At 39.2% G+C, this 14,938-nt stretch overlaps 1 protein-coding gene across 2 annotated transcripts; it reads left to right on the top strand.

The window, feature by feature from the left end:
* The first annotated feature begins 6,383 nt into the window (after positions 1-6,383).
* Positions 6,384-8,696, top strand: LOC117204895 (GDNF-inducible zinc finger protein 1-like). 2 transcript variants are annotated; one of them, XM_033442781.1, is made up of 4 exons: positions 6,384-6,568; positions 6,814-7,110; positions 7,528-7,653; positions 7,874-8,696. In XM_033442781.1, the coding sequence occupies exons 1-4, from the start codon at positions 6,560-6,562 to the stop codon at positions 8,576-8,578; spliced, it is 1,137 nt and encodes a 378-aa protein (XP_033298672.1). In that variant the 5' UTR covers positions 6,384-6,559; the 3' UTR covers positions 8,579-8,696. The 2 variants fall into 2 exon arrangements, with proteins under 2 accessions (XP_033298672.1, XP_033298673.1); XM_033442782.1 differs by having other exon boundaries at positions 6,388-6,568; positions 6,795-7,110; positions 7,874-8,692.
* The last annotated feature ends 6,242 nt before the right edge of the window (positions 8,697-14,938 follow it).

Consider the following 14,938-nt stretch of genomic DNA (forward strand, 5'->3'; position numbering starts at 1 on the left):
TTTAAAAGTGTATAACTTCCACTGGCTGTTTGTAAGCTTTGCATCAGATTAACTAGAACGTGAATCTCAAATCTTCTCGTTAGATACATATGAAAACAAGCACGAATATACGAGCAACATGAAACTGAAAGGATATTTTAATTACGCATCCTACTTTGAACTTCATATTCATTTACCATTTCTTTTATTATCACTATCAAATAATATATGTTCGATGTTCTTCTAGATCCATTTTATATTAAATATTCTTCTATATCCACTAAAAGTTAACTACGTAGTGCCATCGAATAAGAATTCGCGCATAAAATTAGTACAAACATCCATGTTTTCAACTTCAAGTAAGAACCTGTGCAAACAAAGGGTAAATCTCATTTTTCTTCGACCACCATTCGCTTACTAAAATTTAATTACATAGTGTCATCGAAAGAGAATTTCTTTCCTATACAAAATTACTACAAACTTTTTATATTTCATCGATTTAAATTTCTACCAAAATGCAAAAGAAACGAAGAAGTCGCGACAAAGTGAATGGGACAATCAGCCAGGCAGTGTACGTAGCTGACTGCGCCGAAAGTCTGGCGCGTTGTGAGCGTCGCATTAGCCTTGCTTACGGGTACGCAAGCAGGCAAGGAGAAACACGAAATGAATATTCAGAAGTTATTAGTCTGTAGTGAAATGTGACGGGGCTCACCCTTCTCGAAAACCGCCCTGGCCTCCGCCACATCGCCCACTCTTCCGTCTCATCCTCTGACTCTCGGCTGCTCCTCCCCCCCGTCCTGGGTGCCTTCGTCTCACCTCCTCGCGCCCTCAGCGGTATAGATTTTGCGATACATCCTGGCAGAAACACTCGCGAGCGAGCGAGACGCACTGCTTGCTCCGCTCGCTGCTACCAGTCGAAGAAGGGGTTGAAGCCTCGATGAAATAGGGGGGTTGGGTGGGAGAGAGGGCTGAAATCGTGAGAGATGAGAAGCTGGCAGGGAAGGGGACAAGGAACACCGGAGAGCAGGCCCGACGGGAACACGACGGAGCTAGCGAAAGAGCTTTATGCATAAGCTAAGAAACGCCATTGACGGGCACTGAGCACTGTATACATACTTTGACTGGAACAGTGCGCTCGATAAACAACGGTGTAGATAGCGCCTACGTGATGCTACCGTGTCACGTAGCCGAGATATTCTTCGCCCGGTAATGCGTACATCGTTTCTATGTGCCGACATCTCTAATTGCCCTAATTATATTAATACTCGCCGCGTTTAATGAAATTAACGGCAATGCACCGGTGAGAAGAAGCGTTGATTAAGAGTTGATGCTACTTGCAGTTTTTACGTAGTTTTCGATGGTTCGAAGCTTCTGCACACCTGAAGATCGTGCAGATTTACATAACCAGCTATGAGTTAAGAGACATTTAATACCCTGATATTAGTAGGTATAGTAATTAAAGAATGAAGCTGATGCTTGTTAACCGCGTGTGTTGTGAGTGGGCTACGGATTTTTCTGCGTTTTTTGTATACAACATATCGAAGCTTTAAGACTCGTTATAGCATTCTTCTTCTATTGTTAGTAGGTAAAACAATTGTCTACCTATATAGAAATTTGCATAGATATCTGCAATCTAATTATGAGGAAAATTAAATTGTATTGTATTTTATTAAGGGTTACATTTAATAATAGCAAAGGTCTCATGACTTGCGTACGGATGAAAGCCTATGTATTGATATCTTGGGAATTGTCTTCTTATTATAATAATTGTTAGCCAAGGTAGAGAACAAGGAAATACGAAGAGAAAGAAAAGATGACAAAAAGGAAAGGTGAAAATTTAGAATATTACTGTAAAAATATTAAACTTATCTACTGTGTGAAACATTGATTTATGACCATTCTCGGACCAGGAGTCGAAAATACTTCACAAACAGATGGATATCTGGGGAAACGATACGAACGGCTATAGAAACAGTAGCATCTTGGAAATGTGTTGTAGCGAACGATATTCAAATGGCATCAATTTCTACCGAATTGCTCCCTCTATATCTGGCCGCAACCTGGATGCAAGACCTTCCTTCGACTCCCTTCGCGAAGAGGGAGGAAACCGTATTGGCAGATAGCTACATCGTTTTACAACCCCTTATCTGGATAAGTTACGGATATCTATTCACCGTTTCTCTCTCCTCCGAAACTGTCTTCGATGGTGTCATCGATTTCCATGGAAATTCCTCTCAGATTCTACGATACGGAGGGGAAGCATCTAGAACGAATGATAAAAAACATATTCGATGTCCATTGCCTGATCTTATCTCTGTGCTTTTCTATTTGATGAAGATATATCGTGTCATTAAAATGTTGTCTTTTTATAAAATAATCAAATAACAGAGATGTATTAGACTAAGAACTGTAGAAGAATTATAATTGAAAAAACGTTACGGAATAACTTAATAAACGTTCTGGAATAATTTACATATAACAGATCAGCTATTAATATTAAAATCATATTATCGTTAAAGATGACGCGAGAAAGATTTAATATGTTTGGGCAGAACGGTCGAACATCTAGTGAAATATCGCGACACCCAGTACATCGCGGCAATTCCCTTCATCTGCTTATATTACACATACAATATCTGGGTATCGAAGTCGGTTGATCCTGGTAAGTTCTCTCCCTTGGCAGCGGGCTATACATCATACTTTCTTCTTTATTAAACTCATATTTTTCAAAAAGTCTCACCTCCGCTATCTGGTGTCGGCCTCCTCTCGCTCGCAACTCGGAAATCAGCTCCGGGGAGAACGAAAAATTCATTTGACTCTCGAGGATAAGATGAATATGAAAATTGCCTGGCTAAAAATGATTTACATTCGAACGTCACGTTGATGATATAACTGGAGGTGACTGTCTTGTCATGAATAATTTATTCCACCGGAAAATGATAGAAAAATATATCTATGCTCCGTGATAAAAATCACTTTCCGTTTTGACCGCCCGAAACAGTAAGCATTATTAACAGGAAACATAATCTTTTATCGAGAATAACGGGTATAATTCTATGTAAAAATTCGGGACACGTTCAACGATAACTGTACGATGATTTAATTGTTATACATATATATACATAAGACATAAGAATGGTATAAGAAATCAAGATTCATCTCTGTGGAAATTTTGTCTTTTCAGTAACTAAAATATCGATTTAATTCTACTACAACGAAAAATAAAATATATAAATGTATCACACCGTTTCCCCGTGCGAATCATAGCTCAACAATTTTCGGTCAAAACATTATTTCACTATGAATGCTGTTGAGACCAGAGAGAGTTCTGAAAGGTAAAATATTTATTGAACAAATATATCACGCATCGTGATTCGAATATAATGCTAATAAATTCACATAGTAAAACTTTTCTTAATACGTAACTTACATGTAAATCAAATTACAAAGGGTCTGTGTCGAAAATTTCTAACGATCACAGTGTGACTCTAAATCACAATGATTGTTGCGCTATCCTTTTTCAAAAACCATGTTCGAAACGCTCGAGCAATGTATTCTTATTCTGCTACGCAAAGTCTGGTGGGAAAATATAATTCTCCGGTAGTTGGCTGACAATGGAGCCGAAAGGAAAACGAGGGGGAAGTTCTGTAACGAGCGACGCTTTCGTCGCGTGGCGATTTGTCTGTTCGCGGGTGGAGAAGTTCGGCCACTTTCGTTCGACGCGTCCTGGAGAGATTGGCCGTTCCACGGGCATAAAGAAGAAAGCCACCCCCTTTAGCCGGCTTTCAGCAAACTCTCTGCCACCCTCTCCTCATGACCCGAAACCGCGGCCGGTTATAAAGCATTCTTCCAGTTTATTAGACGGAGACTCGCAGGCTTCTTTTTATATTAAGCATGTGCATTATTAATGCGCGAGTATAACCGTAAAATGCTGATGAAAAAAAGTTGCGGAGCCCCACGGGCGTTTCTTCGTGGCCAGGCGGGAAGAAGGCTCCTGCGAGATTGCTGCTTGACCGACTATTCCTTCCTCGGTTCCGCTTGATAACGTACTACGAATTTTCACAAACAAATTCTCTTTCCTGTTTAATCTAACTCACATTTTGTAATTTTAACGGTGCTACAAATGTTTCATCTTTGGTTCGGTTTTTCTTTATGTAGTTAATAGCTTAGAGAACGATTTGTTTGCCTTCTCTGTTCTTTGAGTAAATACGTAGTAACATTAAGATGTAATTGATTAAAATGCTTTTACAATTATTGCAATACTTGTAATGATAATAGATCCGAGTTACCTTTCTTTTCGTTAATTTGTTAAAGATTAATAAATTAATAAATGTTACACGATCTAACGATACAGAGCTACAAATACAGAACAGATAGATAAACGATTAAGAGATTGACAATCCAAATATAATGAAATAGTTCATAATACACGAATAGTCATAAATTAAATTAAACTTAATAAACTCGAAGCTACTAACTCGATCGAACTCAGTGTCCTTTAATTTTCCAATTTACAACTTATCTTCCCTCCTCGTCACGTAATTACGTATATCAATCGATACTAAAGGAATTCATTAGACACGACGGCAATAAATTATTCAGCGTTACTGACAATATTTTGATCGACCGATAAACCAGGTGGTAACCAGGGACGTTCCTCGCGTTCACCCATTCCATCCTCTGGTGGCCGCTGAATATTTCATCCGAAAGATCTGTATTTTTCTTCGGGTGATTGTCATTCGACGAGGAGCAGAAGCGACGGGATATGCCGGCAGGCTGAAGCAAAATCAATTATTCATCCGAATTGGTCGGGAAAAAGTCCTAATTATCCGGGGCAAATACAAGCTTAATACGCGGAGAGAAGTGTACCAGCCTTCTTCGTCCTCACTCCTCCCCCTTCCCCTGTCCCTCTCTTTTTCGTTCACCGAGCCCTCCATCGGTTAGTACTTGGGCTCTCACAGTCGGTCTTCAGGCTTCCTTCTTACCGTGAATAACCATTTGTATTTCCAATTAGCTTTGCTAATAAGAAGACGGAGGCATTGCCGTAGTTAAAAAAATGTATAACCTCATCCAGCCACTGGGGAAATAAAGAAAAGCGCCGCTCGGGTATGACAATACCGGCGGGTCGAGCGGGGTTATACCGGCTGAACTACAATTAAAAATCCTCGCTTCACCCTCGCTTAACCCTGCTTCCTCCTTATGCCGTATTAACGACCAGGACGTGCAGGGAGGGGACACGAAACATCCTACCAAACATCCAGCCTTTTTTTCCCAATTTTATGCTTGACCCCATCTCCGCCCCGTCCTTGTCCAGCCTCCATCCTCTCACTGTCCGACTGTCTGCCTGTCTGTCGGTTAGTTCGTATTCTATCTTTATTTCAACAACTCTTCGGTTTTGCCACGATGCGACGATAGCTTCGTTCGATTCACAGTGAACAAGTTTGTTCTTTTACGAAAGTGAACAGTGGTTCTGTGGTGGATGGCTGCGAGATGATGTTAATGTCGCGTTTGTAATACGTACACCGATGGCTACTTGTGAAGCTCGAATTAGAATCTTACAGGAGAAGTTTGAAAGTATTCAGTGGCTCTAAAAGGCATTGGCACAACATTGTATTTATTATGGTATTTACATATTAAATAATTAGGTCCAAGTATGTTAAAATTCGTATCATTTAGTAATTAGTCTCATACGAACAGAGAGATTTGATACCGCGAAACTGAAACATAGAACATGATTAAAAAACGGTTGATGAAAAGACGAGGGCGTGTGTCGATACCGTTTGTATTCATTGTATATTTAAATACAATACGGTTTGTTCTTCGACCTTGACAAAGCTGAAACCTTAGGATCTGTCGGAAATGAAATCGTTTCCTTCCTTCTTGTTACTTATTCGAAATGGAGACAGTGAAAATTGTTCATTTTGAAATTATAAAAAAGATTGGAATTAAATGGACCTTATATGAAAAAATTTTAACGAAATTATTATTACAATTATTATGAAAAAAAATTTATTAAAATAAAATATTTAAATGAAGTACAGTTACAAAGATATAAATTAAAATTCGTATAGTATTGCAAATCCATCTTTTTCAAGAGTAAAAGTACAATTACGAAATTCAATAAAGATATGAAAAATCATCGAGTAATCAAGGTTTTCGAACCAGAAAGATAGAAAGACAATATACGGTCGGAAAGACCCTATCCGAGATTTTAGCGTTAACGAGTGATAACGTTATCGAATAAAAATGCGAGCAAATGTTAATAGAAAAAGTATTGCTATAGCAATCATTAGGGATCGATCAGGAGGTCGAATTTCATTGAAGGCAGTCCCGTGTTTGCAAACTTGGATTTTCGTGCGGCGACTCCGCCAGGCGCCCTTTGTTGTGCCAACCATCAAAGTCAGCACGAGGTCAACTAAACACAGTTTCTTCTCCGTCACTGTCGTCAACGCGATGTGAAATGTGTGTCGTGTGCTGGCATTCTCGATCACGTACTCGTCGAATTCGATCCGTAGTGAATGAATCAAAATATCGGAACTGCGCGTGGTGAACGAAAATTCTGGTATTTCGCAGGACGCTGATGCCTTACGTAAGTAAATCTTCTTGCGTATTCGTGTAAATTAACATTTTTAACGATTAATCTTAGAGTAATGTGTTTTGCCACAAACATAGTACAATTAACAATTTTTATTATTACACGTAATATTTAATATTTTAAGTATCTTTACAATTTGTATGCTGTAGTGAATGAAAGAGTTGCTATTTATTTCTTATTTCAATACCGATGTATTTTGACATTATCGATGTATGTTCAGTTGGTTTACTTCGCAATAGACGACAATGAGAGTGAAAACCGTGCCGAGACAGCGAGTAATTCAGGACAACAGAAACATCGAATCACAGTCGGAATCTTCTAGTGTAAAGTCTGAAAGCACGGGACGATCTTCAAACGACGACAAGAAAGATATGTCGGAAGCTGGCAAAGATGAGTTACAAGGATCGAACGAAGATGCGATTGATTTGAATCAGAATAAAATCAAATCAGAAGATCGATCGAAATCAGTAGCGAAGAAGGACAAGGAGACCTTGAAATATTCGGAGGAAGTATTAGATATGTCGATTAAACTGAAGGTACGATGTGTGACAGCTGTGTTTATGTGTATGTATGTGTGTGTGTGTACATCGGTATTCGTGGACGACATGATAACACACTCTTGAAAGTCGCCATGACGCAAATATAAACGGTTACATTGTAATGTCATTCCCTTGAATTTATTAAATAATTCTTATTCGTTACGTGTTAATTATAATTTGTAGACGAAGAAATTCTTTTGAGAATGGATATTTGTAGAAAAAGAATATTATCAACGTTATACAATATAACGTTTATTTCTATTGAGTAATTTATTTTCGTTATACAATTTGTGCCAGCTCGATGTACCCGAATTGTTTAACTATTGTTTAACTATACTGTTTTCAAATTGTATAAGTTTATGCAAATCGTACAATCGTGCAATTCTTGCAAATCTTATAAATTCGTTTTTATAGGGCGAAACCTCTGCGGAAGGAGATTCAGTTCTTCTTAGTTTGATAGCTGGTCCAAGCTGCAAGTATTCCAATTCGCAGTCAACCGAGGATGTAAAGGAATCTGTTAGTAACGACGACAATAACAATGTATGATGTATTTCTATGTTGTGGATGTTTGTATATTAGAGACTGTATATCAAAATCTGCTGAGAATATGCTACATTATACTATTTATGAAGTATGGATGATTTTTTTGAAACAAAGAAGATCTGATCTACAGTCTGCTAATGAATAAACACCCGTAATCTAAAAACTAATTATAATATTTGCATGTTACTATATCATGAAATTAATCAATATATTCTAGATACTACTTCCAAAGACAGATCTGGAAAACTCCTCGGCGGCTGGTTCCTCGAGGATAGAAGATTCAGGTCCATGCGAAAACGAATTAACCACACAAACCACCAACGATTCGGATAAACCATCAGAAGCTCTTAATTTGTGTAAACGAGATTGTCAGGACGAAGATGATTCGAATCACGGCGTAGGTTCCGATGAGAAATTAAAGGACACTTTCCTTTACAAGATCATGACAGATCCAACGTTCTTAGAAAACATACAGAAGCACAAGCAAACGAAACGATACACGTGTCCGTACTGTAAACAAGAATTTAATAACAGCGATGAACAGGCCGACCACATGGATGCGAAGAAAGACGAATCGAATCAGGTGGTTTGCTGCGCGTGCAAAAAGACTTTCGCGCAGAAACGATACCTAAGGTATCATCAGAGGTGTCACTCGGAGCGGACCATGTTCACCTGTGATATTTGCACGAAGAAGTACACCAGAATAGACAATTTGTCGAGACACAACGCGTTTCATGTGAATCCAGACAAATTCTCATGCAACTACTGCGAGAAAACGTTCGCGAGGAAAGATCTGTTGAACAAGCATTTGAAGTGTCACGACAACAAGTATCGCTTCTTCTGCGAGATATGTCAGAGATATTTCAAAGGGCCGCTCTCGTTGGAAAACCACAAAAAGAATTTTCACTCTAAGGCTGCATAAGTACGTGGTTTTTAAGCATATTTATAACTGTATTATAGCTGTAAGCTGTAACATATAAGTGAAAGACTAAAATCTTAACTAGTCGCTAATTAAAATGACTCAATATAAAACTTGTATATCATAGTCGATCAAATTAGATGCAGAGTGAATAAATCTTGGGTAAGGAACATTGTATAGAAAATAAATTAAAAGAATACTATCTGGATCTTGTATCATTTATCCTGAATTTAGTTGAACGCGAAAAATCTGGATTCTTATTATGTTTTATTAGTCGTTACTTTTTTATTCGCTATGTCATTAAATTGCTTAATGCTAGATTAATTAGTAATGAACAGTTGATCTCAGTTTTTCTAAGTGCTTGTTGTTCATATACACGTATGAAATGTAAAACTTTCATACAGATTTCCAAAGTTTTTATATAGAAAGAGAAATGCTATTTTGAAATATAATATTTCTTTCTACAACAATACGTAACATTTTTCCAACAAATGAGTGGATTAATAACAGGTAGCCATAATGAATTAATCAAGCGCTTCTCGAACGCCTCTAAAGCTCTTTAATTCTCCCAATATAGAACCCGCACGCTGTGACAATATCATCTAATTTCTTGCAAAAGTCACTCCACAGTACGTGTTCCATATTCCTGAAAGAATCGAATGAAACGAGAGACTTCATTGATCCATTGTTTAAACAACAGAGAGACTTTCGAAGGCATTGCACCCGTACGAGGGATTCAGCAAAAAACCAGAGAAACACTACAAGAAAACTCTTTTACCTTGAATACCTCGCGTGGTCTCGAGAAGTACCTCCGCCCCTTTCTTTCTCTCTTTCCTTTCGACTCTCTTCTTTTTCTTTTTTCCTTTTTTCTCGTTTGCCCGCTTCCTCTTCGTCGTCCATTCCCCCCATTGCCTCCTATTGCACCACGGCGTTTTCTCTCACTCCTTATACCTCGAACTTCCAGTTGGAATCTAAAACATAATCCGTTTCTTCCGTTCTACCTCTCGCCCTGGCCACTTCGCGAAAAAAAGCGAGCAGTCTGTTTGTTTCGGCTCAAAGGGCACCGCGGCGCTGCAATAAGGAGCACTTTGAAAATCCGACGTATTACCACGAGAGAGCACATCCAATCGCGAAATAGAACAACCCATGAAGGTTGACCCGCGTCCCTTTCCCCTCCATCTTCACCTTCACCCCTTCCAACCTCCTGTTTTCTTATTTTTTTCTTGACAGCCTTCTTCCAACTCTCTCGTCCCCTCACCACTTTTTCCTTTTTCTTTATCCCCCCCCCGTTCTTCACTTTCTCTGTCTTTTCCTGTTACTCGCCTTCCACTCGGTCCCCCAGTTTAATGCAATTAAGTCGTGCGTTAAAATATCGTTCTTAATTCGCCGGCGGCACCTTTTGTTTCCTCTGTGGTTTAGCGCGAGCCAGCTTGCGTCGACTCTTCATTCCTGCCACTCTTTCCCTCTGTTTCCCTCCTCTGGCCACGCTTTTCGGCTCTTTTTCTTCGCTTTCCACCTTGTTCCTCACTCCTAAGGAGGGAACACACACGGTTGGACCAAGTCGCGAGATGAAACTTCCCTTTTCACGTTTGCAATTATTTTTTCACTCACCAACCTGTTTCTTGATGTCCTTCTTATTGAGCACGATTGTGCTTTTACGTGTTTCACTTTGTGCGCATTCAATGGCGAGGGACTTTGTTCCGGACTGCTTTATCCATTTGATACGGTGTACTGTCTAGAGTATGCGTAGGTTGCGAAAACTATTTTCTCTGGGGTTTCAAAGAAGTTTACTTGTCAAATATCTGTATGTGTTCGAGGCAGCTATGAAGTTGGAGTAATTATATCGTCCGTTAGAAAAGTGACACATTTGAGAAGAGAAAAGTTTTTAAAAAGCGAAATTCGAAAAATTCGAAAATGCCACTCAATTTCTAGCGAATAACTCTCCTTTAGAATAAATTTTTGCCGTTATCCGTGAACTGACAGTTCTTGGGATGTGTCATCTAGAAAATTGACATATGTGGAAGTTGAGTTGTATGCTCGGAACGAAGATAAAAGTAAAGAAAAGGGTATGATAACTGAAAAGCTTTCATACCTTCTGATTTCGCCAAAATATTTTTATTGTACGTTTTATACTTCTCTCCTATTTTTATAATAATATCTCGCTATATCAATTATCCTCGGACGTTCTAGATGTCCTTGCTAAGTCAAAGGATTTTTACGAATTTTTACAGGAGAGCGCAGAAGGAATGCGACGTTGCTTCTCTTTCGTTTACACCTCTTTTTCAACCTCTTGTTACGTTCATGCTTGTCCCTTTGATCCGGCTTATTCGGCCGGCGTATGTCGTGGAGCTGACCAAAAATGTAACAAAGTTTTCGCGAACGTCCTGGCACGAATGCCAGCAGAGATTTTGTGGTCTCTTTGCCGCGCGTCGAACTCTGTTCTTCCTTTGCGTGTTTGACCATCCTCGTCCTTTTGACAATTACATGTCCGGCAAGATTCTTGAATATTCATCAGGAATTCCTCGATTCGTGAAACTGCGTTTGAAGTATTCTTTACTATTCGATGTCGTATTGTAAAGGAGGTTCCCAGAAAAATTGTTATGCGGTGATTTCAGTTTTTTCTTACTTAGTTAGGAATTTTTTGAAACGATCAACCACTAACCTCGAAACACGTTTATTTTTCCGATTCCAAAAGTTCTTTCTTCGAAAGGAAAAAATTGCAAATACTTGCCAATTTATTTATACCATAGCTTCCTTTTTCTTTTCATTCTTTCTTTATACATGAAAACGTCATATTGGAGCGGAGAAGATTAACATTAGAATAAGAAATATATTTTCCATACTTAATGAAGAAATGTGTATGTGAGAATATTATATTTCCAGTTGCTTTACAAAGAGGGAAGGAATCGGAAATAGAGTAGTTTAGGGGTGGTTACAGGGTAGATGTAATGAATCTCTGGATGTCGAAGAATGGACATTTCCACGTTACACGCGTCTGTAATATCCTCGCCCTCCCGTTGTTCCTTAATCTCTCCTCGCAGCGAAATTTAAGGCATTATACTACGGAAGAATCCCTTTGATGTCGCGCTTTACATACAATATTTACATACTATCGAGGGAAGACTTTAAACTTCTTGAAGATATTTTGGAAGCCCCGGAGTACTTTCCGCCGGGCTTGCTGCATTAAGAATTTAAGGAGGGGTAGACACGGTGGCATTTATTCATTCGGGTATTAATGAAAAGTTCTCGTGGCATTTAGTACAGAAGTAAACATCGTTGAAAGCTCATAAACGGTACCAGGGAATTTATCGATAATTTAACGATTTATTCATTTATCAACCAGATACTTGTTATTCATTTAAATTAATTCTTTCGTTTTTACTGATTATGTCGTTATTTCTGATTAATTCTTTCGTAAAGAAATTTTCGTTTTTACTGATTATGATAGTTGTAATGATCATCAACGTATCACCTCGTATTTCTTTTTTCCATCAAAAGAGTAATTCAGCCGGATGAAGCGAGATTGGTTGGTCTTTCGGAAAGCAACGAATCATGTCGCCTTTTCCCGGTTCGTAATTAACTTGCCCAATTACGAACAATCAAAGCGGCGCTAGAAGCAAATAACTCGACGCGGTGACAATGCGAAGAAAAATCTCAGCCCCTGTTTCTCGTGCAACCCCTTCACGGGGGTGGTTTTCGACGCTGCCGTCCCGGCAGCCACTTTCCGATGTTTTTTCAACGCGGTAAAGTAAGCATAAAAACAAACGTCACGACTTGAGTCGAGACGAAAGTGCACGCATGCAGACTCACGTGGCAGAGTCGGAAAAACGAGCGGCAAAATGCCGGGGGAGGAAAAACCGTGGCGCGCATATTACTTTACACGCTGTTCGTTTTCTCCGACTCAGGTAGAACTTGAAGTCGACGCGGAACAGCCAACCTATTCGAGGAAAACCAAAGCTACCTGTCACCGGTTCCAAGGACGACAATTGACGACAAAGAGCTTGAAAACTACTTCTGATGCCATCAAGTGCGCGTTCAAAGGAACGCTCGCGTGCGTTCAACGTATTTCAACGATGCTTTTGCGTCGCCTGCTATCTTCTTCCCTTAATACCTTTATTTCAAGCCTGTAAATAATTCTCTACCTACATATACAGAATCGATGGAATTAAATTTACAAGTTTAAAAATATTATTCTCTCGAAGTAGAAGGTTTCGATACAGCATACAACTAAATTAGTCGAGATACGAGAGCCAATTTTTAATGTTTGGTGAGAAATTACGAAAAACTTTCAATTCGATAAGTTATTCATTTCTATGGTTGACAAACTAATTGACAATAGCTTTATGTAATTAGAAAATAGCTGACTAATAATTTTAACCTCCAATATTAAGAATTATTCGAACGATAGAAATTTTAGATCTTGTTTGAATTTCGTTATAAAATGTAAGTAAATATAAAATATCTAAATATTGAATAATATGAAATACTTTAAGGGTGCAATTTTTTTTTTTACTACTAAAAAGCATCGTAAAGGATCAAGCATTATTCGTCTAACTGTAAAGAGCTTCGATATTGATCTTCTTTTTTCCTTTAAACAGAATCCTCCATTTTTGCCCGAACGTAATGGCCTCAATAATTTGCTCTCTCACTGCACCGTTGATACTGTTGAGATGTGGTGTTACTTCGTTCGTACATAGCTCGGCGTCTAAACGCAGGAAAGCTCGCGCGCAGTATTCATTTTGTTTTCGCAGCCACGTATTCTCTTTTGTGATACGCGGCTTTCTGTATTACCATGAGTTCGTACGCCAGGGAACAAGGACTCGTTACGAGACAGACGGTTGTCCTTTGAGTTTTGCTCGCTTAGATTAATATTATATCAATGCTGTGTCAAAGAGAACACCTCTTCCCACCCTCTTTTTCACCCTCTCTATAACGAACGAGGACCCTTTCGCACGTTCGAGGCTCGCTTGAGTGGCCGAGCAACGAGTACCTCGTGAATAATTGACGCGCGAAGCGCGGACCACGAATGCCGTTGAAAACTCTTCGGATTTACTTCGACAGAAGTCCGATTCTACCAATCGTCGAGCGTACAATGCGAGAAACTCAATCTTGCAGCTAGGAAATTCTTTTTTAGTTTTATATACCAACTAGGAAAAATTCGAGAGATGGTGATTTACAGGAATTAGGAATTCTTTTAAATTGAAAATCTGCGAGGATAGTTTGTCGTGTAAAGAGTTTTGAGTAATGAAAACTAACATTTCTTCTTGATTCGAAGATTGTCACGCTCAAATAATGAAAATTTGTTGAATAATCGAGTTGCAAACATTGTTGCTTTTCGTCATGATCAGTAAAACAAATTTTTTCTCAGCGATTACGTCACTCCTTGTTCCAATGGCTAAGTAGAGGCTCGGCTTTTTTCTATGGCAGCCCAACAGACTGGAACATTCTCCGGAGGGTTGGAAGATCGTTTTACATCGGACTCGATATTCCAAGCTCGTCGGCTGGTTTTCCCGACGCGGAATTATCGAGGGGTGGCGCGGCGAGAATTAAGGCTTCTTGCGGCATAAAAAATCTGTGTAATCAATTATCGAACCTTTTACCCCATATTTCACGGCCAATGAGTCGCCACCCCCTCTCCTTGAAGCCCTCCGCGTCGGCTGTGCGAGACTCTCGACCCACCCTCGACACTTTTTAGCCGCTGTGGCTGCTTCTCTTTCCTCAGGTTTTCAGCCTCTCTTTTGCCCCCCTCACCAAGGGTTCGGCCTCTTCTTCTATCCGTTTCCTGCTTCAGAGACGCCGTAGACGAGCCTTTGTTTGGGATATCAAATATTTATTTTCTTAAATAACGCAGATGCCCGGCAGAAGGCCGGATCGCGAGCATTCCCCCCTTAATAAATTATCAGCGATTATTGGCCGCGTTTGCCTAGCTACCTCTGGAACCAAGCGTTTTCTTCTTTCTTTATCCTCTTCCCGGTGCCACTCTTAGGAAACCGAGCAAGTTGAGCAGAATCGATTCGGCATTCCGCTTCCTTACATTTGTTGACCAAATATTTCACGAAAAGTTTTCATTTCTTTTTTCTTTCCTTCTCCTTTTTTTCTTTTTCGATGAGCGAGGTAAAATACATTATTTACTAGGAAGGGGAAAAATGTTTACGAATGGTACTTCTCTATGTATTCTGTTCATTTTCAACGATATAACAATGCCAAGGAAGGCTGTGTTTTAAGAAAAACAATTGAGAAGAGCGAATAAGTGATCTTCCATAAATTATTTGATATTATTGAAATGAAAATAAGCTGAGGTTCTATTGTTGGAAATTGAAACGCTTTCTGTATATTGATTGGAAAATGTCACAGTATCAAAGT

This window comes from Bombus bifarius, unplaced genomic scaffold, assembly GCF_011952205.1.
Source record: "Bombus bifarius isolate JDL3187 unplaced genomic scaffold, Bbif_JDL3187 scf7180000007984, whole genome shotgun sequence".
NCBI classification, from domain to species: Eukaryota; Metazoa; Arthropoda; class Insecta; order Hymenoptera; family Apidae; genus Bombus; species Bombus bifarius.

Coding starts and splice junctions, on each gene's coding strand:
- LOC117204895 (XM_033442781.1), top strand. Junction 7,111..7,527: donor ATATGTCGATTAAACTGAAG/GTACGATGTGTG, acceptor TCGTTTTTATAG/GGCGAAACCTCTGCGGAAGG. Junction 7,654..7,873: donor GTAACGACGACAATAACAAT/GTATGATGTATT, acceptor AATATATTCTAG/ATACTACTTCCAAAGACAGA.